At 44.6% G+C, this 25,187-nt stretch overlaps 1 protein-coding gene across 3 annotated transcripts in view; it reads left to right on the top strand.

Moving 5' to 3' along the window:
• The window catches only part of scn4ba (sodium channel, voltage-gated, type IV, beta a), a 29,996-nt gene extending 9,683 nt beyond the window's left edge, over nt 1-20,313 (top strand). The window contains exons 2-6 of one of the 3 annotated variants that reach the window (XM_045724386.1): nt 16,630-16,793; nt 16,971-17,190; nt 18,064-18,193; nt 18,525-18,591; nt 18,727-20,313. In XM_045724386.1, coding sequence (XP_045580342.1) covers nt 16,630-16,793; nt 16,971-17,190; nt 18,064-18,193; nt 18,525-18,573 — 563 coding nt within the window. In that variant the 3' untranslated portion in view covers nt 18,574-18,591; nt 18,727-20,313. Of the gene's footprint in view, nt 1-16,629; nt 16,794-16,970; nt 17,191-18,063; nt 18,194-18,524; nt 18,592-18,721 lie in introns of all 3 variants that reach the window. The other 2 variants (XM_014214183.2, XM_014214181.2) reach the window with 2 other exon arrangements.
• The last annotated feature ends 4,874 nt before the right edge of the window (nt 20,314-25,187 follow it).

Below are 25,187 nucleotides of genomic sequence, written 5' to 3'. Positions count from 1 at the left end.
GGTTTTTGATATAAATATGAACTTGATTGAACAAAACATGCATGTATTGTATAACATAATGTCCTAGGGTTGTCATCTGATGAAGATCATCAAAGGTGAGTGCTGCATTTAGCTGTCTTCTGGGTTTTGGTGACATTATATGCTGGCTTGAAAAATGGGTGTCTGATTATTTCTGGCTTGGTACTCTGCTGACATAATCTAATGTTTTGCTTTCGTTGTAAAGCCTTTTTGAAATCGGACAGTGTGGTTAGATTAACGATAATTATATGCATATTCTAGTTACTGGGCAGGAGTAGTAACCAGATTAAATCGGGTACGTTTTTTATCCAGCCGTGAAAATACTGCCCCCTAGCCATAACAGGTTAACTAGGTAAGTCAGTTAAGAACAAATTCTTACTTACAATGACGACCTACCAAAAGGCAATAGGCCTCCTGCGGGGACGGGGGATAACATGACAACACAGCATAGTAGTAACACAACATGACAACAACATGACAAAACACACATCACGACAAGAGAGCCACCACAACACTACATAAAGAGAGACCTAAGACAGCAACATAGCATGGCAGCAACACATGACAACACAGCATGGTAGCAACACAACATGACAACAACATGACAAAACACACATCACGACAAGAGAGCCACCACAACACTACATAAAGAGAGACCTAAGACAGCAACCTAGCATGGCAGCAACACATGACAACACAGCATGGTAGCAACACAACATGAAAACAACACAGGGGGGGGGGGTCCTCTCTCTTCCTAGCTGAACCTGTCCTCTTAGCCCCACTATAACGAAGGGTGTGGCCTTTTTAGAGGTTATTTGGTATGGCTTGTGATGTCGGCTTGTTATGTTGTTGTGAACAGAAATGGCATTGGGAAGCAATCCATTTCCTGCAAACCCACCACAACACATCCCATTTATTGTGGATGTAATGCTAAAACCTTTAGACGTAGTATTATTTATCATGTATGACCTAACTCTGTATAGTCATGAATAGCGTGTAGGGTACCACACAGAGCTGAAACAACCGTGGCGGAACAACGTTCCTAGCCAGCAGCAGTGAATGTTAAAGACCTAGCTCAGCAGAAATAGACGAAGTGGCTGGGACCAAGGAGAGTAGATCATTTTTTATTGTCAGAGTGTGAATGGGATTAGAGGGATGCCCCTGTCTCCCTCTACATCTCCCTCTGGCTTGATTACCTGACAAACGGTCTGGTCTCAGAGACCTCGACACCATAAGGCTGGTCAGATGTTGAGCTTCAGTTGACTCTTTGACCTTTGACCATGAGCTTGTTTGTCTCCAGTAACAAAGTTCAACTTAGTCTTTTTAACGTCCAGACGGTCTTATAATTCAAACGCGTGTGTATGAGTGCGATGTGTACATTAACAAGTGTGTGTAGATTTGTGTTTGCATATAAGTGCTGCGGCACGTGCACTTAATTATCTCTGTGTGTGTTATGGACGGGGCACACTGTCCTGGTTATGAGCACACTGTTCTGGTTATGAGCTCGTGACATCCTGTTGATCCACAGATTAGTCTGGACTGAGCCACAATCATGAGGAGGGCCGACAGCACCAGCTGCCCTGGTGTTCATAACCATACTCGTCTTAAGCTGGTCTGTGCCCCTGCCAATACCAGCACCCACATCCCGGGCTGATGTCATTTCCTCTTCAGACACACGCCACTCTTTCAGGCCGAACAGTTATTTCAGCCCGGCCAATACCGTAAGAATTCCCCCTTCCCCACTCGCACAAACACGTGCCCACACACAGGCTGGCAAGCACACACACACACACACACACACACACACACACACACACACACACACACACACACACACACACACACACACACACACACACACACACACACACACACACACACACACACACACACACACACACACACACAGAGTGAGAGCGAGAGACACACAGTTTTGAATGTCATCAACCCTCACCCACATACAGATATGTACTCCCCAGAGCTACATAACTCCACTGACCACACACGGACACTCAGCACTCCTCCCCTGTGTACTATTACTGGACCGTGCTGACGGCCTGTACATAGCAATGTGTTGTAATACTAACACTATGCACTGGCATTGTTTGCGACATTAATCTACATGGATTGTAACATGTAATGATAGACTCCTTGCTGTGGTCCGTGGTTGCGATGTTAGACTGAAAAACTGCGGTGGCACTTGTTTTTGTATTGCACACCTGCTGAAGTGATGGTTTGAATTGCTGTACTAAAATCATAGGTGGTTGGGCCATGGTTGGGCCATTTAGATTTACTGGAGGATTATGTATGTCAAGGTTATGAGGGAATGTTTGATGACTTCATGAATTAAGGTACCTTGGGAGAATAGGGTTGATTAGGAAAAAATGAAAACTAGGACTTTTTCTTGGAGATTTCCTAAAACCAGCCCAAATGAACCAGAAAGCAATTTGATGCTGTTCAATTAGCTTTTTTGTACGAAATGTACATTGTAGTAATCGTCAAGAGATTTCCCATTGGGTTACAAGGTCAGCGCTGAGGAGTTGATTGTTTTAATGAATTCCCATCCCCTGGGTTGGGGGATGCTTGCTATGGTACAGTGGGGGAAAAAAGTATTTGATCCCCTGCTGATTTTGTACGTTTGCCCTCTGACAAAGAAATGATCAGTCTATAATTTTAATGGTAGGTTTATTTGAACAGTGAGAGACAGAATAACAACAAAAATATCCCGAAAAACGCATGTCAAAAATGTTATAAATTGATTTGCATTTTAATGAGGGAAATAAGTATTTGACCCCCTCTCAATCAGAAAGATTTCTGGCTCCCAGGTGTCTTTTATACAGGTAACGAGCTGAGATTAGGAGCACACTCTTAAAGGGTGTGCTCCTAACCGCAGCTTGTTACCTGTATAAAAGACACCTGCCCACAGAAGCAATCAATCAATCAGATTCCAAACTCTCCACCATGGCCAAGACCAAAGAGCTCTCCAAGGATGTCTGGGACAAGATTGTAGACCTACACTAGGCTGGAATGGGCTACAAGACCATCGCCAGGCAGCGTGGTGAGAAGGTGACAACATTTGGTGCGATTATTCGCAAATGGAAGAAACACAAAAGAACTGTCAATATCCCTCAGCCTGGGGCTCCATGCAAGATCTCACCTCGGGAGTTGCAATGAGCATGAGAACGGTGAGGAATCAGCCCAGAACTACACGGGAGGATCTTGTCAATGATCTCAAGACAGCTGGGACCATAGTCACCAAGAAAACAATTGATAACACACTACGCCGTGAAGGACTGAAATCCTGCAGCCCCCGCAAGGTCCCCTTGCTCAAGAATACATATACATGCCCGTCTGAAGTTTGCCAATGAACATCGGAATGATTCAGAGGACAACTGATGAAAGTGTTGTGGTCAGATGAGACCAAAATGGAGCTCTTTGGCATCAACTCAACTCGCCGTGTTTGGAGGAGGAGGAATGCTGCCTATGACCCCAAGAACACCATCTCCACCGTCAAACATGGAGGTGGAAACATTATGCTTTGGGGGTGTTTTTCTGCTAAGGGGACAGGACAACTTCACTGCATCAAAGGGACGATGGACGGGGCCATGTACCGTCAAATCTTGGGTGAGAACATCCTTCCCTCAGCCAGGGCATTGAAAATGGGTCGTAATGGGTATTCCAGCATGACAATGACCCAAAACACACGGCCAAGGCAACAAAGGAGTGGCTCAAGAAGAAGCACATTAAGGTCCTGGAGTGGCCTCGCCAGTCTCCAGACCTTAATCCTATAGAAAATCTGTGGAGGGAGCTGAAGGTTCGAGTTGCCAAACGTCAGCCTCGAAACCTTAATGACTTGAAGAAGATCTGCAAAGAGGAGTGGGACAAAATCCCTCCTGAGATCTGTGCAAACCTGGTGGCCAACTACAAGAAATGTCTGACCTCTGTGATTGCCAACAAGGGTTTTGCCACCAAGTACTAAGTCATGTTTTGCAGAGGGGTCAAATACTTATTTCCCTCATTAAAAAGCAAATAAATTTCTAACATTTTTGACATGCGTTTTTCTGGATTTTTTTGTTGTTATTCTGTCTCTCACTGTTCATATAAACCTACCATTAAAATTATAGACTGATCATTTCTTTGTAAGTGGGCAAATGTACAAAATCAGCAGGGGATCAAATACTTTTTTCCCCCACTGTATGTGGGTCTATTGTGGACTTGAATTCTTGTGTGTTCCTGTTTTCAAATAAGTTGAAAGATGCCTCGTTTGTGCTAATACAGTTTGTCATAGTCCCCCTGGAATTGGAAACAATTTCAAAAGATAATGACTAAGGGCTGATGTTCTCAACAAAAATGCTTAAGAAAATGATCTCCATCTTGGCATCCTAAGCCATTATGCTCCACATTCAGTGTTTTATCATTAAGTTAGAACACAGATAAAGGTAGACAATAGTTCAAATCCGCCAAGACTCACATACTGGAAAAATAAGATGGCGACTTTCTGAGAAATCCAAATTCTGTTCTGTTCTAATAGGGGTCTGTTGTCATTATGTCATGTTGCTGTTTAGGTGAGTCATGTTCTCTTGAGAGGGTTGGAGGGTTCAGCTAAAATGACACTGGATACCTCTAGCATACGCGCGTTTCCATGTTTGTTCGTTTTTTTCCCTCCAAAACAACCTTTCCTTGGCTTTCTCCGGTGTAGCTGAAGCAACGTTACCGAATTGTCAAAGACCCCAGCCACCCCAGTCATAGACTGTTCTCTCTACTACCGCATGGCAAGCGGTACCGGAGTGCCAAGTTTAGGACAAAAAGGCTTCTCAACAGTTTTTACCCCCAAGCCATAAGACTCCTGAACAGGTAATCAAATGGCTACCTGGACTATTTGCATTGTGTGCCCCCCCCACCCCCCCAACCCTTATTTTTACGCTGCTGCTACTCTCTGTTTATCATATATGCATAGTCACTTTAACTATACATTCATGTACATACTACCTCAATTGGGCCGACCAACCAGTGCTCCCGCACATTGGCTAACCGGGCTATCTGCATTGTGTCCCACCCACCACCCGCCAACCCCTCTTTTACGCTACTGCTACTCTCTGTTCATCATATATGCATAGTCACTTTAACCATATCTACATGTACATACTACCTCAATAAGCCTGACTAACCGGTGTCTGTATATAGCCTCGCTACTTTTATAGCCTCGCTACTGTATATAGCCTGTCTTTTTACTGTTGTTTTATTTCTTTACTTACCTATTGTTCACCTAATACCTTTTTTGCACTATTGGTTAGAGCCTGTAAGTAAGCATTTCACGGTAAGGTCTACACCTGTTGTATTCGGCGCACCTGACAAATACACTTTGATTTTATTTGACAGTGATCCAAGAAGAAACAATGTCCTCCACTCTGCACTGTGTTTTGGTGTGCTGTAGCTGAGGGAGCAATGTGCCTGTAAGAGGGCCAGAGAGAGAGAGAGGCCTGCTGCACAGGCTGAGTGTACTTACTGAACTTCATGCTCACTCTCAGGTCTATGGAGTGACTCACATGCTTCTGTTTGACTGTGTTATAAAACCCTCCTGATGCATTTCCATATGCAATAGAGCAGCCTACATCTGTAGTCACCAAGTGGAGGGCTCAAGGAACCAGATGGATAACCAAGCACCAGGCTAAGGCCACACGGCCACTAGTAAACACGCACGGAGAGGAAGATGGAGGAAGAGAAATTGAATGAGAGAAGGGTCAACTCAGTGAAGAAGTAGGGATGTGAAGAGGGATGGAGAGAATACAGAAATAGATGTATTTTACCAGAGCTAAGTTACATTAGGAGCTCCCATGAAAGAAGGGATGGATAAAAGTTTGAGTGGAAATAAAGAGTCTTCCCCAATGTCTGACACAGCCTGTGGAGACAAGTGTGGCGGGCCTGTAATGAAGAGGAGAGAGAAATGAGAGGAGGAGAGACTAGAGGAGAGGGGAGAACCAAGGGCAGATGAATTATTAACCAGCTCTGAGTTTTTAATGCAGTGAAGGGATGTACAGGGCAGGGGTGAGGTGAGGAGGAATAGTTAGCGAGAGATTCTGAGTGATGGTGGGACGTAGGTAAAAGAGGCAGGGGCGGCGGAATGGTTAAGATAGGGAAGAGAGGGACAGGGATGGGTGGAGTCAGATACACAACTAAGAACAATAGATGGGAGATAGCTAAGTAAATGGAGGGCTGTGTCCTTTCTGTTCTTTCTTTTCTGTTCTTTCTGAAATCCATCACTCCAATGACCACTTCCTGGGTTCTGAACAGGCCGTTCAGATGGGGATGTTTTGAAGAAGGGTGCCCTTTCTCTGTTCCCAACTCCCTTGGAATAGAAATTACAACAGAAGTTTGAATGGAGCATCTGACAGGAAGTTCCAGGCCAGCAATCACTTTACATTAGTGATCAATCCCCGGACGAGATGAAAATGCCAAAAGGATGAGATTAGGAATATAATCCAGCCTTGTCCCCACACAAACCACTGTCTCTGTCGCTCATGTTAGGATCATAACTGATCTAACTTTAGCAACTGGTATATCCCCTTGGTCATTGGATGTGTGTATTTGTGTGTGTGTGTGTGTGGGGGGGACAGCTGTTCTTGATTTAATCTGAGATTAGCATGAGATATCACAGCTGTGATGCATTCACAAGGGCCACTAAAGGAATCAGGAGAGGACAGGGAGGCTGCCAGTTTGGGTTGCTAGTCTAGATGGATGTAGCTTAGAGGACAAACAAGTAAACACCTCACAGAGACGCAGACAGGCAGGTTTAAGAATTTAGGCACACACACACACCACACATGCTTAAAAATGTGCCGAGTCGTGATATGAGCAGTTTGATAGACACTAGCTCTTAAACTACAAGGCAAATATCATATCAGGTGAGCAGAACTATTCTTCATTCACTGGATATTACAGTGTTGTACAACAGTAATGTAAAACTCTCAGAATATGGTAACAGCAGTGTCTCCACAATTGTATGTTGACTGTGTCAACAGAACAAACAGTCTGCTGAGTCACTGCTAATCGACGAGGAGTCAAGCCTTTGCTATAAACAACACACCAGTCCAATGGCAGCCTGTTTCTCTCTCTCTCTCGCTCTCTCTCTCTCTTAGAGGCAACGATTGCGTGTGTGTGTGTGGGTGGGCGGGTGGTTGGGTGGGTGGGTGGGTGTGTACGTGTGTGTGTCTGTGGTCAAATGTTTGTGTGTGTGTGTGTGTGTGCGTGTGTGTGTGTCTGGGCATGTGTGACAAAGTGATTGGAGGTAATATATTTGCCAGGCAGCAGGCAGGCAGTCGAGGCCGATGAGCAAAAGGATGTTTCTTTAACTAAAACCACTGAGAGATTAGTTCTGTCCTGCCCTCCTGGGACCCACAACACACACACACGTGACTGACCAGCCATGCTCTCCCCAACCTAGCTAGACCAGCACTGCTGGCATCATACAGTTTATAGTGTCGCCAAACCCTGGCCTCAGAGCCCTTGAGCCCCCTTAGGCCAAAACCAACACCACCACAAAACAGTTGCCTGTAAATTGTGTAAAGATGAGGAGTAGATGAGCAGAGGCAGAGCAAGAAACAGAGTATATTGAGCCACTGAAGAATTACTCTGCTGCATTACAGAGAGAGCGTGAACGAAATGGATGGAGGGAGGGAGGGATATATTGCGATGAGGAAGAGGGAGTGCGCGTGCATGCAAGGGTTTGTGTGTACAATATGTATATGCCTGTGCATCCCTAGAGATAGGTGAGGGAGATAAGCCGGGAAGGCAAAATTTAAATAGTACAAAATAGGGAGCTTGGATTGTTTTGCAGGTACCCCTCGCTCATTCTCCTTCTGCTTCCCTCAGTCAGTTCCCTCTCTTTGCTGAACTGTGATTGATGCTAGTGTCTGTCATTCTCAACACTGTCATTCTCAGCCACAGCGGCCCAGTTAAAAGAACAATCTGTCAAGATCTGACAGTGGATTGGATGGATATAAACTATATGCCAATAGCACCAACTAGCCCTCTAGGTGGAATTCACACCATATTGATTACACAATGCAGATTATAGGGTTAGATTTCAGATGCAATATAAATATGACCGAGACTATTTGGACTGAAGTGGCTAGAGGCTAGGGACTAGGGAGTTGGAGCTAGGGGGTAGGAGCTAGGGGCTAGGGGTAGATTTCGGATGGGATATTCATAAAGAATGATCTACACTATTTGGATTGAAGTGGAAGAATCAGCACTAATGTGGTAATTGCCCCAGGTAATCGGTGCAATTAATGATCTGTTGAATTGTTATTTGTTTTCCTAAGTAAGTTGCTTTAAATAGCTTATCGATCACAGCCAAGGACAAGCTTTTTTACTAAGACAACATTTTTTCAGTCAATACCTTGTCATTTGAGACTGTATTGCCATTCACTGGCACATCAAATTGTCTATTGATCGGTAATGAATTATACTGAAGAAAAAAATAAACGCAACATGGAACAATTCTACAGAGTTACAGTTCATATGAGGAAATCAGTCCATTGAAATAAATTAATTTGGCCCAAATCTATGGATTTCACATGACTGGGCAAGGGCGCAGCCATGGGTGGTCCTGGGAAGGCATAGGCCCACTAGCTTGGGAGCCAGGCCCACCCACTGGGGAGCCAGGACCAGCCAATCAGTATGAGTTTTTCCCCACAAAAGGGCATTATTACAGAGAAATACTCTTCAGTTTAATCAGTTGTCCAGATGGCTGGTCTCAGACGATCACACAGGTGAAGAAGCCGAATGTGGAGGTTCTGGGCTGGTGTGGTTACACGTGGTCTGCGGTTGTGAGGCCGGTTGGACGTACTGTAAAATTCTCTAAAACGACATTTGGCTTATGGTAGAGAAATTAACATTAAATTCTCTGGCAACAGCTCTGGTGGACATTCCTGCAGTCAGCATGCCAATTGCACGTTCCCTCAAAACTTGTGGCATTGTGTTGTGTGACAAAACAGCACATTTTAGAGTGACCTTTAATTGTCCCCATCACAGGGTGCCCCTGTGTAATGATCATGCTGTTTAATCAGCTTCTTGATATGCCACACCTGTCAGGTGGATGGATTATCTTGGCAAAGGATAAATGCTCCCTAACAGGGATGTAAACAAATTTGTGCACCACATTTTTTGAGAAATAAGCTTTCTGTGCGTATGGAACATTTCTGGGATTTATTATTTCAGCACATTAAACATGGGCCCAAGACTTCACATGATGCATTTATATTTTTGTTCAGTGTATAAAACGGAAATAACAAGTTGAATGCATTTTCTATTGCAGAAGCAGATTGTGCACACACAAACACACCAATCCACCACTGCAGCCACCATTCTTTGACACACAAACCCCCCTCCCTGCTTCCCTTCATGAAGACACCTTATTTTAGTGCATCATCATCACCTCTCTGTGGATCGCAGAGCTGTGACACCTGATGAAATGTGAACACTCCCATCATAATAGTCATCATGAGTGTTCCATATAATGGCACCAGGCAGTGTGAAAATGAACAAATCAAAAGCTTTGGCTACATACAACACCACTGACCTTGGAGCTGAATGGGAGGCTCCATCTCAGCATAGGGAGGGAAAGCTAGAGCCTTTGTGGGACTGGGCTATTTTGGGCTGGATTAGGCGGGACTGTGCTAGGTGGGACTGGGCTGGGTGGGACTGGGCTGTGATAGGTGGGGCTGGGCTAGGTGGGGCTTGGATAGGTGGAACTGGGCTAGGTGGGACTAGGCTGGGATAGGTGGGACTCCGCTGGGCTAGGTAGGACTATGCTAGGTGGGACAGGGCTAGGTAGGACTATGCTAGGTGGGACTGGGCTGGGCTAGGTGGGACTGGGCTGGGATAGGTGGGACTGGGCTAGGTGGGACTGGGCTTGGCTAGGTAGGACTATGCTAGGTGGGACTGGGTGGGAGTGGGCTAGGTGGGAGTGATCTAGGCTGGGCTGAGTGGGAGTGGGCTAGGTGGGAGTGATCTAGGCTGGGCTGAGTGGGAGTGGGCTAGACTGGGCTGAGTGGGAGTGGGCTAAGCTGGGCTGAGTGGGAGTGGGCTAGGTGGGAGTGATCTAGGCTGGGCTGGGTAGGAGGGGGCTAGACTGGGCTGAGTGGGAGTGAGCTAGGCTGGGCTGAGTGGGAGTTGGCTAGGTGGGAGTTATCTAGGCTGGGCTGGCTGGGAGGGGGCTACGCTGGGCTGGGTGGGAGTGGGCTACGCTGGGCTGGATGGGAGTGGGCTAGGTGGGAGTGGACTAAGTGGGACTGCGCTAGGTGGGACTGTGCTAGGTGGGACTGGGCTGGGCTGGGCTGGCTCAAGATGGAACCTGTGCATTGGACATACCTCCAATCACACCATAACTGCAGCCTTAAAGGACTAATTTATAACAGACAGATGGGTTGTTTACCAACAAAACCGATGCCCTCACAAAAAAAATAAACACGAGGCAAAAAACAGACGGGGTTGGCTTACAATCCAATTATTATAGACAACATAAACTATTTTCCGCCTGCAAATGTTTTTTGAAAACAGAAATGAACTTTTTCGTCTTTCAAATACATTAATACAGTTGTTGGTTAGCTAGCTATCCATATCCATATAAGCATAGACATGACAAGTGTCAAAGCAAGATATGGTATTAATAGCAAAATACATCTAGATGGTAACTTTAGAAATAAAGTTGTTGTCACGTGCTTTAGCTCTTTAAAAGTATTTTTGTGGTAGTGGAAGAGGGTGAAAATGTCTTTCTCAAGCTGATGGCATGTCAAACAAGTGCCCTCATTATCCAATGAAGACAAGAAAGATGTAATGTTTGTCTATACCCTGATTAAAACTTTGTTACATTGTTTGATTTGTTTAAAACAGTACATGTAATTATCGTTTCAATGCTTTTTTCTGCAAAAGGGAGGTAAACTGCATTTAGCCTCCACAACATCACTGCTCTTGATGTTTTCATATCATAAGAAACTTGAATTCCGGATCATTTGTTTTGAAATGTCTCTCAGATTGATGAGAGAATGGCCAGACTGATGTTATTGATACACTAAAAGGTACATTTTCCAGAAAGTACATCTGTCAATCTGTCTAGTAGGGAGTATTTCTCATACCTTTTCACCTAATGCTGCTCACACATTATGTTTGTCATGCCTGCTCCCGCTCCCCCTCCCTGGTGCTCGAGGGCGCGTAGCAGTGCTCATTGGACACATCTGGAGTCCTTCACGTGACTGATTGCCCCTGTATATCTGTCTGTTCCTCGGTGGTGTTCCCTGTGTCCGCGTTAATTGTTGTTATGTGTTCCTGTCCAGACGCTGTTCCTGTTCCGTTTCATGTCCGCCAGCTATTAAACCTTCACTCGCTGTACCTGCTTCTCGTCTCCTGCGTCTAGCCTTTCAATGTTGTTTGAAACTTTACTTTCATTTAATTGAGAGCGGTCAGTAGTTGTGGTCAGTAGTTGTGTGGTCAGTAGTTGTGTGGTTTTGGTCAGTAGTTGTGGTCAGTATTAATGGTCAGTAGTTGCGTGGTTCAGTAACTGTGTGGTCACTAGTTGTGGTCAGTGATTGTGGTCAGTAGTTTGGGTCAGGAGTTGTGGTCAGTAGTTGTGTGGTTCAGTAGTTGGTAGCTGTGTTATTATTGTCTGTAGTTGTGGTCAGTAGTTGTAGTCAGTAGTTGTGGTCAGACGTTGTGGTCCATTTTTTTGTGTGTGGTTGTGGTCAGTAGTTGTGTGATTGTGCTCAGTAGTTGTGTTCAGAAGTTGTGTTCAGTATTTGTGGTTAGTAGTTGTGGTCAGTATTTATGGTCTGTAGTTGTAGTCAGTAGTTACGGCTAGTAGTGGTCAGTAGCTGTGGTCAGTAGTTGTGGTCAGTGGTTGTGTGGTTCAGTCATTGTGTGGTTGTGATCAGTGTCTAAACTACAGTTGTTGCGTGTAAAAACTGAAAGACCTGATGAGAAGTGATTGGGTGAAATATGAATTGAGTGAACGGAGACAGCTGCGCTCTATCCAATCAGAGCAGCAGGGTCAACGCTCCTTATCTACAGACATGCAAATTAGCCAGTTGAGTTATTTATAGCTTGGGGCACCATCCTGAGAAGGAGGACAAAGCTAGTGAGCATTAGAGATCCTCTCTGTAGCATTCCAGTTCGTCCAGACCCGGGGAAGCAATCGAAATCTTAGCGCTAGCCGTTCGGCTCAAAACAGATTCACAAATCATGGGAATTTGTCGCGCGCTGAAGATATTGTCTCCTTCCGAGGCATGTGTTGCTAGGCAACAGTGGCCTTGGCAGGCCTGCCTCCTTCATGGCTAAAGCCAGTGTGAGAAACATTCTAGAAAACGTTTGTGCTATGAAACTAAATAAATACTGAACTCTGACCCACATAACTTTGCCTGATTCGTGAGCAAGGGAAGTGAACTTCAAAATGTTTCAAAATGGAATTTGCAGGTGTTGTTGGTGAGTAATGAATCTGCTAACTTCTGACATAACTTACTGCATCTTTAATGAAAGCAGTTGATGTGTTACTAAAACAGCTCTACCTATTGATTGGTTAAAGTTGTCTGACTTATTGGGGGAGTGGTCAAAACAGCAATTGTGATTTTTTTAATGCATTTACTAAAACAGCATTATTGTTAGATTGGTAACAGATAATTATGTTCCAATTTCAGATTTGGAAAGCAGGGAAGTAGACCAAGATGTCATACCCTCAATTTTTGTCTAAGTTGTTGGCAAAGTGGTCAAAGTAGATGATTTGTGTCAAAAGCTGCATTGACAGTGAATGGAAGGTCGAAAGTGATGATGTCACAATGGGGCCTTTAGAATGTTGAAGAAATCTCTTGAAAGTGGATGGAGGACAAAAAAGACAAAGTTTGATAGTTTAAAAAGTATGAAATATATCAAAAAGTTGGATACAAGTGTAATGAATACTCAGGGAGAAAAATAGATTCTCATAGATTCACATGCAGAGCATGGCAGATGTTTATTAAGCCTTTACAGAAGGCAGGAATCGTGGTCACAGGCAGGCATCGTGGTCACAGGCAGGCAACGGTCAAACGCAGGCAGGCAACGGTCAAATGCAGGCAGGCAACGGTCAAACGCAGGCAGGCAACGGTCAACCGCAGGCAGGCAACGGTCAACCGCAGGCAGTCAAACACAAGCAATACCTCACAAGCGAACAAACAGAAAAAACGGAACTAAATAGGGAGCTGATGAGACCAGGTGAGAAATGAACACAGGTGAAATCAATGAACAGAAATGAAAGACAGGGCTACATTCCAGAACACAAAGAAACAGGGCTACGTTCAAGAACACACAAAAAAGAACAGGTTGACTAAGAAAAGAAGGTTGACTAAGAAAAGAAAAGCAGAACCTTACAACAAGCAACTCAGTCCAGACCAGTCTGCATGTTTTAAAGTTTGAATGACATTTCCTAGCTTAGATCGTGTAAGAGGAGTAGCGTGTTAAATAGAAATTATAATAAGAAGAAGTTTGTTGAATATTTTAAGTGGGGACTCTATTAACTGACGGATCACCACCTCAAGCTGAACCTCGGCAAGACGGAGCTGCTCTTCCTCCCGGGGAAGGACTGCCCGTTCCATGATCTCGCCATCACGGTTGACAACTCCATTGTGTCCTCCTCCCAGAGTGCTAAGAACCTTGGCGTGACCCTGGACAACACCCTGTCGTTCTCTACTAACATCAAGGTGGTGACCCGATCCTGTAGGTTCATGCTCTACAACATTCGCAGAGAACGACCCTGCCTCACACAGGAAGCGGCGCAGGTCCTAATCCAGGCACTTGTCATCTCCCGTCTGGATTACTGCAACTCGCTGTTGGCTGGGCTCCCTGCCTGTGCCATTAAACCCCTACAACTCATCCAGAACGCCGCAGCCCGTCTGGTGTTCAACCTTCCCAAGTTCTCTCACGTCACCCCGCTCCTCCGCTCTCTCCACTGGCTTCCTGTTGAAGCTCGCATCCGCTACAAGACCATGGTGCTTGCCTACGGAGCTGTGAGGGGAACGGCACCTCCGTACCTTCAGGCTCTGATCAGGCCCTACACCCAAACAAGGGCACTGCGTTCATCCACCTCTGGCCTGCTCGCCTCCCTACCTCTGAGGAAGCACAGTTCCCGCTCAGCCCAGTCAAAACTGTTCGCTGCTCTGGCACCCCAATGGTGGAACAAGCTCCCTCACGACGCCAGGACAGCGGAGTCAATCACCACCTTCCGGAGACACCTGAAACCCAACCTCTTTAAGGAATACCTAGGATAGGACAAAGTAATCCTTCTAACCCCCCCCCTTAAAAGATTTAGATGCACTATTGTAAAGTGGTTGTTCCACTGGATATCATAAGGTGAATCCACCAATTTGTAAGTCGCTCTGGATAAGAGCGTCTGCTAAATGACTTAAATCTAAATGTAAATGTTAACTAGCCCTATTAACTAGCTGAAACAAGCCATCTGCATTCATGCTTCTAGTCATTTCTGCTAGCTATCTGACCGACCAGAGTAACAACAATACACAGCCTTTTGCGTTTTTGTCGTGGAGTTGCCAACCCAATAGCCTGGGTTCTCTTTCTGCTAACATTCCACTCCTTGTGTCTCATATGCCATGTTTAGAGTGGAATGTTAACAGAAACAGACTGGTACCCAGGCTACCAACCCACCTGTCTATTGGCAATCATCATCACATCACAGTGTGTTAACATACCGTGGTATTGGCGTAGTACAAACAAATTATTTTCATTGATTCATCATTTCAATTATTTTGGAAAGGGCAATGTTTTATTTCATTTTCACTTTATGCTTATGGTAACGCAGGGGCTAGGCTGAGCTGAGCTAAGCTGAGGTAATTGGCTGATGGGATTGCTTGGTTCTCCTGATCTGATCTATTGCCATGTTGTGCAAGGCTGGTGGGACTACAGTACTATAGTCTTCAGTCATTTACCATCCAAAAAACACTCACTTGTACCAGGGTTGGTAACAGGCCCACCCATACACTCGGCACACACACTCACTATTTCTTTCCCAGAACGAAATATTGAGATGGGATTTGGGAGGATTTAAATATAGCCCCTGTGCAGTCCTCTCAGCACTGATGCCAAGCCGCGTGGTGAGAATCCCACCGCCCGCCGTGCTGCAGCGTGCTGCACTGCATGGCCCACAGGACCAGACAGAAAACAACCTGCCTCTTCTCTCTGTCTATCTTTGTCTCTTTCCTCCTCCACTCTCCCTCTTTGTCTTCCCTCTCTCTCTCTCTCTCTCTCTCTCTCTCTCTCTCTCTGTCCCTCCTCCTGCACACTCCCACACACACGCATTTCCTCTTTCACTTTCCGTCTCTCACTCGCTCTCTCATGAAAACATGTTTGAGTAGAATACTTGATTTGGATGCAGTAGAATGCGGAGGACTCAAATATTTTGGAGACCGCGCGGATGCTTTGACTGGGGAGGCATGATGGCTTATCATGGACACCTTCTCAAACACACACACGCACACTCAAACACACACGGGCACACACGCACACACACACACACACACACACACACACACACACACACACACACACACACACACACACACACACACACACACACACACACACACACACACACACTCAAACACACACGTGCGCACACACACACACACACACACACACACACACACACACACACACACACACACACACACACACACACACTGACACACACATACACAAACACACACACAGACACACACCAGTGTGTCATGTTAAACAGGTCTATGTTGGCCTAGGTTGACCAGCCAGGTCACCCGTGATACAAGTCAGTATTTGACGTCCATCCATGTCTGAGGATGTCAGGTGATGGCATAGAAACCGACCACTAGGGGCAACAGTGAGCGCTGTTACCTTCAAGTAGGTTTCGGTTTTGCTAGAGCGTTGTCGACGGTGATAACAGATTGGTGTAAGCATCTGCCTCTTATTCCAAAGGTTGAGATCCAGCAATAGAAAGTTAGTTTTGTTTTAAGCCTATCTCATTCCTTAACCCTTAACCCTTGACCCTTAACCCTTCCTTAACCCTAACCCTCATTCCTTAACCCTTGATTTCCGAGTTAATGCCTTAACTTCACCTTAAACACATTTGAAATTTGACATTTTCAACAACTTCGAAATTTGACTTTTGAGGAACATCGATGAATATCTCATTTTGACGTGAGACTGTGAGAGCTTGTTGAGGTTGACTGTGTGTGTGCTGTGCCCCAGTGCCAGCTCCTTGGGTAAGTGATGATAGTAACAGCCGTTTAACAGCCAGGCCGCTGTAAAAATAGCCAGAGATAAGAGAAGACGGTAATGTAAGCTACTACTGCTGGGGAAAAACAAATGATGTCCTCACACTTTCCCTTCCTTGTTCTCTCTTTCTCTCTCTGTAGAGAATTTATATTTCTGTCCTCCAGTCTGCCACATCATTGAATCCCAAATTGTTTACTTACAAATCTAATCGTATTCTCTCTTCTCTCTCTCTCTCTCTCTCTCTCTCTCTCTCTCTCTCTCTCTCTCTCTCTCTCTCTCTCTCTCTCTCTCTCTCTCTCTCCTCCCTCCCGCCTCCGTCCTTTCCAGGGGTATGGTGTGCTTCAGCGCTGGAGGTTTCAGTGGGGAAGGTGCCCTTCATGGAGGCAATGAATGGCAGCACGGTGCTGTTACCATGCACCTACTCCAGCTGCATCGGCATCAAGAACCTCTACTTTAACTGGCAATACAACGACAACGGCACCTTTATGAAGGCAAGACACTGACTGAGAGGAGTTATCTCCGTCACTAACACCCCCTCAATGAGCAACTTGACCTCCCACTCATATCTCAACACCTCTCCCCCTCACCTCTGTTCTCCACCCCTTTCCCCCTCTTCCCCTTCCTCTCCTTCTCCCCTCTTCCCCCTCCCCCTCCCTATTCCTCTCCAGCTGTGTGATGCAGTGATCCCTGTAGAAGGTGTGGAACCACGGGTGCAGGTGTACCACGAGCGGATAGTGTTTGTGGGCAGCAGTAAGCACAACAACATCTCCATCCTGCTGTTCAACGTGACCTTCGAGGACGAGGGAGAGTACACCTGTTTCGCCCGGAATCCCAAGGAGAAGCATCGCAACCATAGCGCCATCTTCACCCTGTTCGTGGTGGATGAGTGTAAGGCACTGCACACTCCCTGACTGCATACAACATGCTCATTGACGACATGTTCATCATTTAGGTTTAGGCCAGTCGTTTTGATGCCTTCAGGTGGAAGTATGGGCAAATATCTGATTCATTTGTCATGTGTCTAAGTTTCACTTTGTATAATTAAACAATGAGGCACGAGGGGGTGTGGTATATGGCCAATATACCACGGCTAAGGGCTGTTCTTAGAGCAGTAAAAATAAATGTTTTGTCATACCCGTGGTATACGGTCTGATATACCACGGCTGACGGCTAATCAGCATTCAGGACTGGAACTACACTGTTTATAATTAAGCAATAAGGCATGAGGAGGTGTGGTATATGGCCAATATACCACGGCTAAGGGCTGTTCTTACGCACGACGCAACACTCGAACCACCCAGTATATAATGGCTCAAGAATACCCTGATATCAGTTCCATGGTCAAGTGTTATGTTGCAGCATGATCTATGTATTGTTATTCTACACTAGAATCAATTCCTTGGCGGTAAAAGCTATATGGAAATGTATCATGTCTCCTCATGAGTGGATCAATCGATCACCCAGCGCTGTGGTTGTGAGACTGACCACACCATCTCTACCCTTTCCCTCCTTCTCTCTCTTCGTTGCCTGGTAAAATATGTTTGCCAGTTGGTTTTTCTTCAATGTTAAAAGATTCATCTTTGACATAATGTCAAAGATCTGCGTCCAATGACTTCTTCACATTCTCCTAGAACGTACGCCTGACTATCATTATAGGGAAACAGCTGAGTACTCATCTTACAGAACCCTCTCTTCCTCTCAACATCCCATTCCTCCCTCCCTTCCGCCCTCTCTCCTGTCTTATCCACCTCCTCTCCCCAGTGAAAGTGGTTGACAATACCGTAACCACCATCATCGTGTCTGTCGTGGGCGGAGTCATTGGCTTGATCATCGTTGTCATGGTGACAAAGACTGTGGTGCTCCTCATCCTAAAAAAGTCTGCAGAGAAGAAGTAAGTGATGACAACTCAGTTGCATAAGTGATGACAACTCAGTTGAATAAGTGATGACAACTCAATTGTATAAGTGATGACAACTCAGGTGTATAAGTGATGGCAGAGTATACAGTTAGTATGTATTATGTGAGTGTGTGCAGCTGCAAAAAGGAAAATACATTTCAGATACAGAGATAGCGCACACAGGCTGGGAGCAGCACAGGATCAGCCACAGTGTGGCGCCCATTGAGCTGTTTGGGAGTTAAGTGCCTTGCTCAAGGGCATCTGAGATATTAATGCCAGCAACCCTCTGGTTGCCAGCTCACCCCCTTCACATTTTTCCCGTCAGCGCTGGGATTCGAACCGACAGCTCTTCGGCTACCGCCTCCCCCCTTTGAAACTGTCATGGAACATTGGTATGCATGCCTTTATCAACATTTCTTTACTTGCCTTTTTATCTTCACACTGACTCTGACCTCTCTCTCTCTCTCTCTCTCTCTCTCTCTCTCTCTCTCTCTCTCTCTCTCTCTCTCTCTCTCTCCTCAGTAAAGAGTGCCTTGTGAGCTCAGGACAGGACAACACAGACAATGGACTCAACGCAGCCAAAGCGGACAACAAAGCCACACCAAAGGCATGAAACATATACAGCTGTGTATATGTACATATATGTCTGTATACATGTACACATGCAAATATATTGAACAGACATAGAAAGAAAGCTATTATCAATGGACTGTTTTATCTTTATCTAATGACACAAGTATAACATGAACCAATGTGAAATCATATGTATATTTTAAATTGTGCTTGAGATTTGGGGAACGTGATAGGTGATCAGGGCTGGATCAGACACTCCAATGACACCTTATATATTTTGTATTCAGATTGGGGTTTATTGCAGTATTTATCTGAATCAGCTCAAAGTCTATTTACTGTTCAAACATTTCTGGAATCAACATCGACGTCTCACCAATTACTCATTCATGCACACTACGTAAAAACAGCAGATTGACGTTTATTGGGATGAATCTTGTCATGGGGGCAGAGCTGAGCATTTTCCGCTAGATTTAAGGTTAGGGTTAGACATAAGGTTAACAGTGTAATTATGGTCAGGGTTAAGGTTAGGTCTAAACCAGAGGAGGCTGGTGGGGGGAGCTATAGGAGGACAGGCTCATTGTAATGGCTGGAATGGAATGAATGGAAAGGAGTAAAACATGGTTTCCATATATTTAATGTGTTTGATACCTTGCCATTTATTCCATTCCAGTCATTACAATGAGCCTGTCCTCCTATAGCTCCTCCCACCAGCCTCCTCTGGTTTAAAATCACATTTTAAGACTTTGTGACCACCCTGCAGAACTGCCTCCAGGACAAGATTCATCCTAATAAATGCCAACCTGCATAAAAACACAAACACACACAGTAACTCCCACACTGTCAAGTTTTACTAACTGCCATTTTGTATATCTATAACAGCTCAATATATTCTGACCATCTCTACAGCTCTTTTGATTAAGAGCCATGTTTAAGGTTGCCTACTGCCCAATGGAGATTCTTTATACTCTCTGCAAACCTTTTACAGGGAGCAAACAGCTTCCCTCCTTTAACTATAACGAACGTTTACAGTCCATTTTTGATGCAGAACAAATTTCATCCAGTATCAATTGTGCCTATTCCATAGGATATACAGTAACTGAAAGATGTTTACCACAATTATCAACAATACAGTTATTGAGGTCAAGGCTCTTTATTAGATCTGCATACTGAACACAAATACTGTTCAGAAGCTTTGGAAGGCAAAGCAGTGGCCTGGTTATGAGGACAATGTCACGGCGGAGGAAAGGAATGTGATAAAGGAGAAGAGGAAGATGGGAGTCATTGGAGTGTATGTTAGATCCAGCCCAGAAATGCTTTGATTCATTTTTGCATTAGATGAAACACAGGTGCCTGTTTTCACTTCCCACTCCCTTCGCTTTTAGGGAGTCTTAAAACCGCTGTGAAAAACACACAACAACAACAAAAAAAACACACAAAGAAATGGAAATAACATGAAGAACAAGACCTAAACTAAAGACAATTCCCAGAAACCCATTTCCCTATAAAAATGAATTCAAGTTTATGACGCTGCTTCTAACAAATAACAAATGCATTTTTTTTAGCATGTGAATGTTGCTTATATATGAAACACGTCCATACCCCAGGAAAGACTGCTGTCTAGTGTGCTGCCATCACCTGGCCTGTATGTATAGTGAATCTGTAGGCTACTTGCAGTTTATTCACATCCACTTCACCCGCATAGGACTAACATGTTAATGTGGCTATTGGCCTAATACAGGATAATGCCCCACGACTTCAACAGTGCAAAACATTGTATTGATGACTCTGATGCCAACTACCAAGCAGGCTCATCATCAGTACCCCTTGACCTTGTGTCCCGTATTCAAATCAGTCACCATATGAACCAAAATCCCCACTACGGATGTGCATGATTCTTTTATGAATACCCACTGTTGTTGGTTGTTCCCCAAAATAGAGACAGCTGTGGGAGTAGGAATTTGAACTACGGACCGCAATGACTCAAGTAGTACAAAGATCCATTGTCACTCATCAAAGCATTCCCCTTAGAACTCTGTCCCCTCAAGAATGAATGTCATATTGCCTGGTTAATGTAAATCATGCAATTCTCAAAGCGATAATATTCCACGACAAACTAGGCAAAGCCATAACATATCTGTTTAAATGCATTTATTTCAAACTTGTTTCTAAGGCAAATGTGTTATTAGTTTGTCCACGTTTATTCAAATTCAGAGATGCCACTTGAAATGACGGCCACACCTCTCTACATCTATGCGAGTATAAAGTATCATTGTAGTTGCAGAGCTAGGACTATACATGAATGTCCACTTCATAGGGTTTACTCATCTGAGATGGAAATGTAATAGGCCCCTCCATCTCCTCTCCACACCTCTCCTCAACCCGGAGATCATACAATGTGCAGGGGTTTAGGGAGAGGGTGGCGCCGTAGACTTAGGAGGGGTATTGTAGGCACTTTACTAATATAGGGTATCCTTATGAACATCTGGAATGTGGTGGATGTGATGAATATTATTTTTTTTAATTTGATTTCACCTTTATTTAACCAGGTAGGCAAGTTGAGAACAAGCTCTCATTTGCAACTGCGACCTGGCCAAGATAAAGCATAGCAATTTGACACATATAACAACACAGAGTCACACATGGAATAAACAAAATACAGTAGAACAAAAGAAAACAAAAAGTCTATATACAGTGAGTGCGAATGAGATAAGTTAAGGCAATAAATAGGCCATGGTGGCGAAGTAATTACAATATAGCAATTAAACACTGGAATGGTAGATGTGCAAAAGATGAATGTGCAAGTAGAGATACTGGGGTGCAAAGGAGCAAGATAAATAAATAAATACAGTATGGGGATGAGGTAGGTAGATAGATGGGGTGTTTACAGATGGGCTATGTACAGGTGCAGTGATCTGTGAGCTGCTCTGACAGCTGGTGCTTAAAGTTAGTGAGAGAGATATGAGTCTCCAGCTTCAGAGATTTTTGCAGTTAGTTCCAGTCATTGGCAGCAGAGAACTGGAAACAAAGACGACCAAAAGAGAAATTGGCTTTGGGGGTGACCAGTGAGATATACCTGCTGGAGCGCGTGCTACGAGTGGGTGCTGCTATGGTGACCAGTGAGCTGAGATAAGGCAGGGCTTTACCTAGCAGAGACTTGTAGATAACCTGTAGCCAGTGGGTTTGGCGACGAGTATGAAGCGAGGGCCAACCAACGAGAGCATACAGGTCACAATGGTGGGTAGTGTATGGGGCTTTGGTGACAAAACGGATGGCACTGTGATAGACTGCATCCAGTTTGTTGAGTAGAGTGTTGGAGGCTATTTTATAGATGACATCACCGAAGTCGAGGATCGGTAGGATGGTCAGTTTTACGAGGGTATGTTTGGCAGCATGAGTGAAGGATGCTTTGCTGCGATATAGGAAGCCGATTCTAGATTTAGAGAGAGGTGTGCTAGTAGACTTTGCAGGTAGGGTGACGGTCGCCCGGGTTGATTGTAACCAGATTGTGTGTGGTGATAGCGAGATAAAGAGTTTGAGATGGACAACTAGTCTGTCCGGGCGTAATCCGTTCTAGACCTCCCTTCTTCTATTCACTCACCGTGTTGAGGTTAGCACCTTTGGAAAGGTCTTCCTTATCACTTGATCTGCAGTACCTTTTTTTTGTTGTATTACCAAGGGGCACTGGTGACGTGGAGAGCCAGGGAATGCTTTCAGACAGAGCACTGCCATACCCATATCCCATGGTTGTGATTTGAATCTAATAGGATCAGTTGATGGATGTAGTAGTGGCACTGGACTTTCTTTTGCCAAGTAATGTCTTAGCTTTAGAGAGCACAAGGTAGCATACGTGATATAGCAACGACATTTCAGCAGGTTCTTGCAGAATCACGTATCAACTTGTTCACTATTTACCTCCACTGTGGTTTCCATATTTTATTCAAACATACCTATGTTTAATAGAAGCAATGAGGTTGACAACTTGAATGTGCTATTGTGGTAGTAAAACAGCTCATGAATCTGCTCATGGATTTAGCTATTGGGTAAGGTGGTGTGCTGCCTGTTCTATGCACTGATGTACCAACTGTTTGTGATTATGTGGTCCATGGTGGCTCTTCTGTCCATTGTGGTACTCCGTAGAAAACCAGAAACACACAGAGTCATGCACACACACACACACACACACACACACACACACACACACACACACTCACTCACTCACTCACTCACTCACTCACTCACTCACTCACTCACTCACTCACTCACTCACTCACTCACTCACTCACTCACTCACTCACACACACACAATATTGGTTCCACATGAAGTCTGTGAACCGTTACTCCTTTCACATTGGAGGAAAAGCACCAAAGCCTGCCTCTGGGAGAAAAGCAATACTGTTCAGTTGATCCTTGTCTGTCAGTGTCTTTATATTATAATAATAATATGCCTCTGTGGATGTATTCAGAAGGATCATGTCGATGAAGAAAATGAGGCTAGTTACTGTGTTTGTATCTTGTTTTTAGCAGATTTATTTTCCCTTCTGTAACTTTAATCAGATCTGAGAATGTCCAGAAATACCATCGGTATTTCATGTGTTGTGTGTTACTAAGTACAGAGTTATCGTTCACAGTTTCAGTATCTCTAGAAGAACACTGTCTGTTCAAGCCCCTCAGTATGTTCAGTTCCGCAAGCTCTGCGCTCGACTAGCCATGTCTGAGTTGAGATCCACAAGCTCTGAGCTTGACAGTGCATGCCTGAGCTGTGGGGTGCAGCAGTGAGCATGCCCAATGTAGTGCTGCTCTAGAGGCAGTCGCATAGCCGCAGTGATGCATTGTGGATCGCATGTTATGATAGACTAAAAGCTGCAATCAGCTCAAGTCTGCATCAGCGTGGCAGATCCACATGACTCACCCTGAGAGCCAATGTCTCAGGCAACACAGACTAACAGCATGGTTGGTAGTATTATGAGTACTGTTATAGCACAGTCTTATTAAGCAGCATTTGATACACTCTCATCACACTTGCACAACCTTGAAATTAAACAAATTATGTTATATGATTATTCTGCAGCTCAAAAAAGAACACTCCAATTTCTAACAAAGCATTGTAGATTACATTGCCACAAGGTATATTTATCCAATATAAAGATCGACAATGACAGTCAGGGGACAGAAATAGAAATATATCCACTCAGTCCTAACATTGTCTGCTTCGTATATAGTAGATGTAATAATCATCTGATTTGATACTAATATGGGTTTCCTGCGGCCCACTGCCGGAGCGACTCCTACTCACACTGCCAAGCCAAGAGTTTGTGAAGTCTGCTCTCTGCTTGCCACATTCCAAATGCAGTGAACACCCCCTGCTCCAACCTGCAGCATACTGTACAGAACAGTACAGTACAGGCATTTTAAAACTCCTTTTCTATAGGCTATGTTGTGCACTGTTTGAGCCCACCAAGGCCAAGTGAAACAAAGCAAAAAAAGTATATATTTGAATCCTTCTTACGATGGGTGTGCATGTGCATTTGTAGCCAACTCAAGCTACCCACAGCACAGTTTACTCTATATTTAAATAGATTGGACTTTTACTCTGAGCTCACAGGTAGCCAGGTTACTGCCTGATAGAATCACAACACACACCTATAGGTGTACACAGTTTTTACCCATCATCCTCTACTCCAAGGAGCTGTCCAGGGTTCTGAGGAGGGGCTATTTTCACTCCCTCGCTGGCCTCACCCACGGCGTTACTGTCTGTGGGTAGTAGTCACTAGACGGCCAGGCTTGGATGGACTCAAGTGGCAATATCATCCTAACTGATGACTAAGTACAGTACATTTGCTATTTGTTATTGGGATTAAAGAGTGCTGTACTTCCATAATGTCTTGCTAAATTGTAACGACCACTGTCAAGCCCAAGCTGAGAATGAGGGCTAACGTGGCTCGTGCTGAAGAAAACAGCTCGCCCTCTTACCCACCAAACATACTCACCCACTTACTGTGAGGCAGTCAATGACTGACCCAACTCAACTCCCTCGGTCTCCAACACGATGCTTCGTTTAACTATAAAGTGAATGTGCAACTCCCCTTACTATGTCTCTGTACTAATGTCCCACATTCTCCCCTCTCATAACTATGCACCTCAATCGTTTTTTCTCTGGATTGTAGAAAACAAGTATATATATATATATATATATATATATATATATATATATATATATATATATATATATATGAAATAAAGGTTTGCATAAAAGGAGTTATTGTAGTATTTGTGTCTGTTTGTTGCTGAGGCTGTGGAGTAACTTTACTGTCACTACTGTCTTTAACTTCCCCATATAGCCAACTGGATGACTCAGGCTTGCACATCATGAATACAGGGTTTAGGCATTACAATCAGACACTTCCGAGACATCCGA

Source organism: Salmo salar, chromosome ssa09 (assembly GCF_905237065.1).
Source record: "Salmo salar chromosome ssa09, Ssal_v3.1, whole genome shotgun sequence".
Classification (NCBI taxonomy): Eukaryota; Metazoa; Chordata; class Actinopteri; order Salmoniformes; family Salmonidae; genus Salmo; species Salmo salar.
The sequence above is the reverse complement of the archived record's forward strand: the minus strand, read 5'-3'. Positions and strand labels throughout refer to the sequence as shown.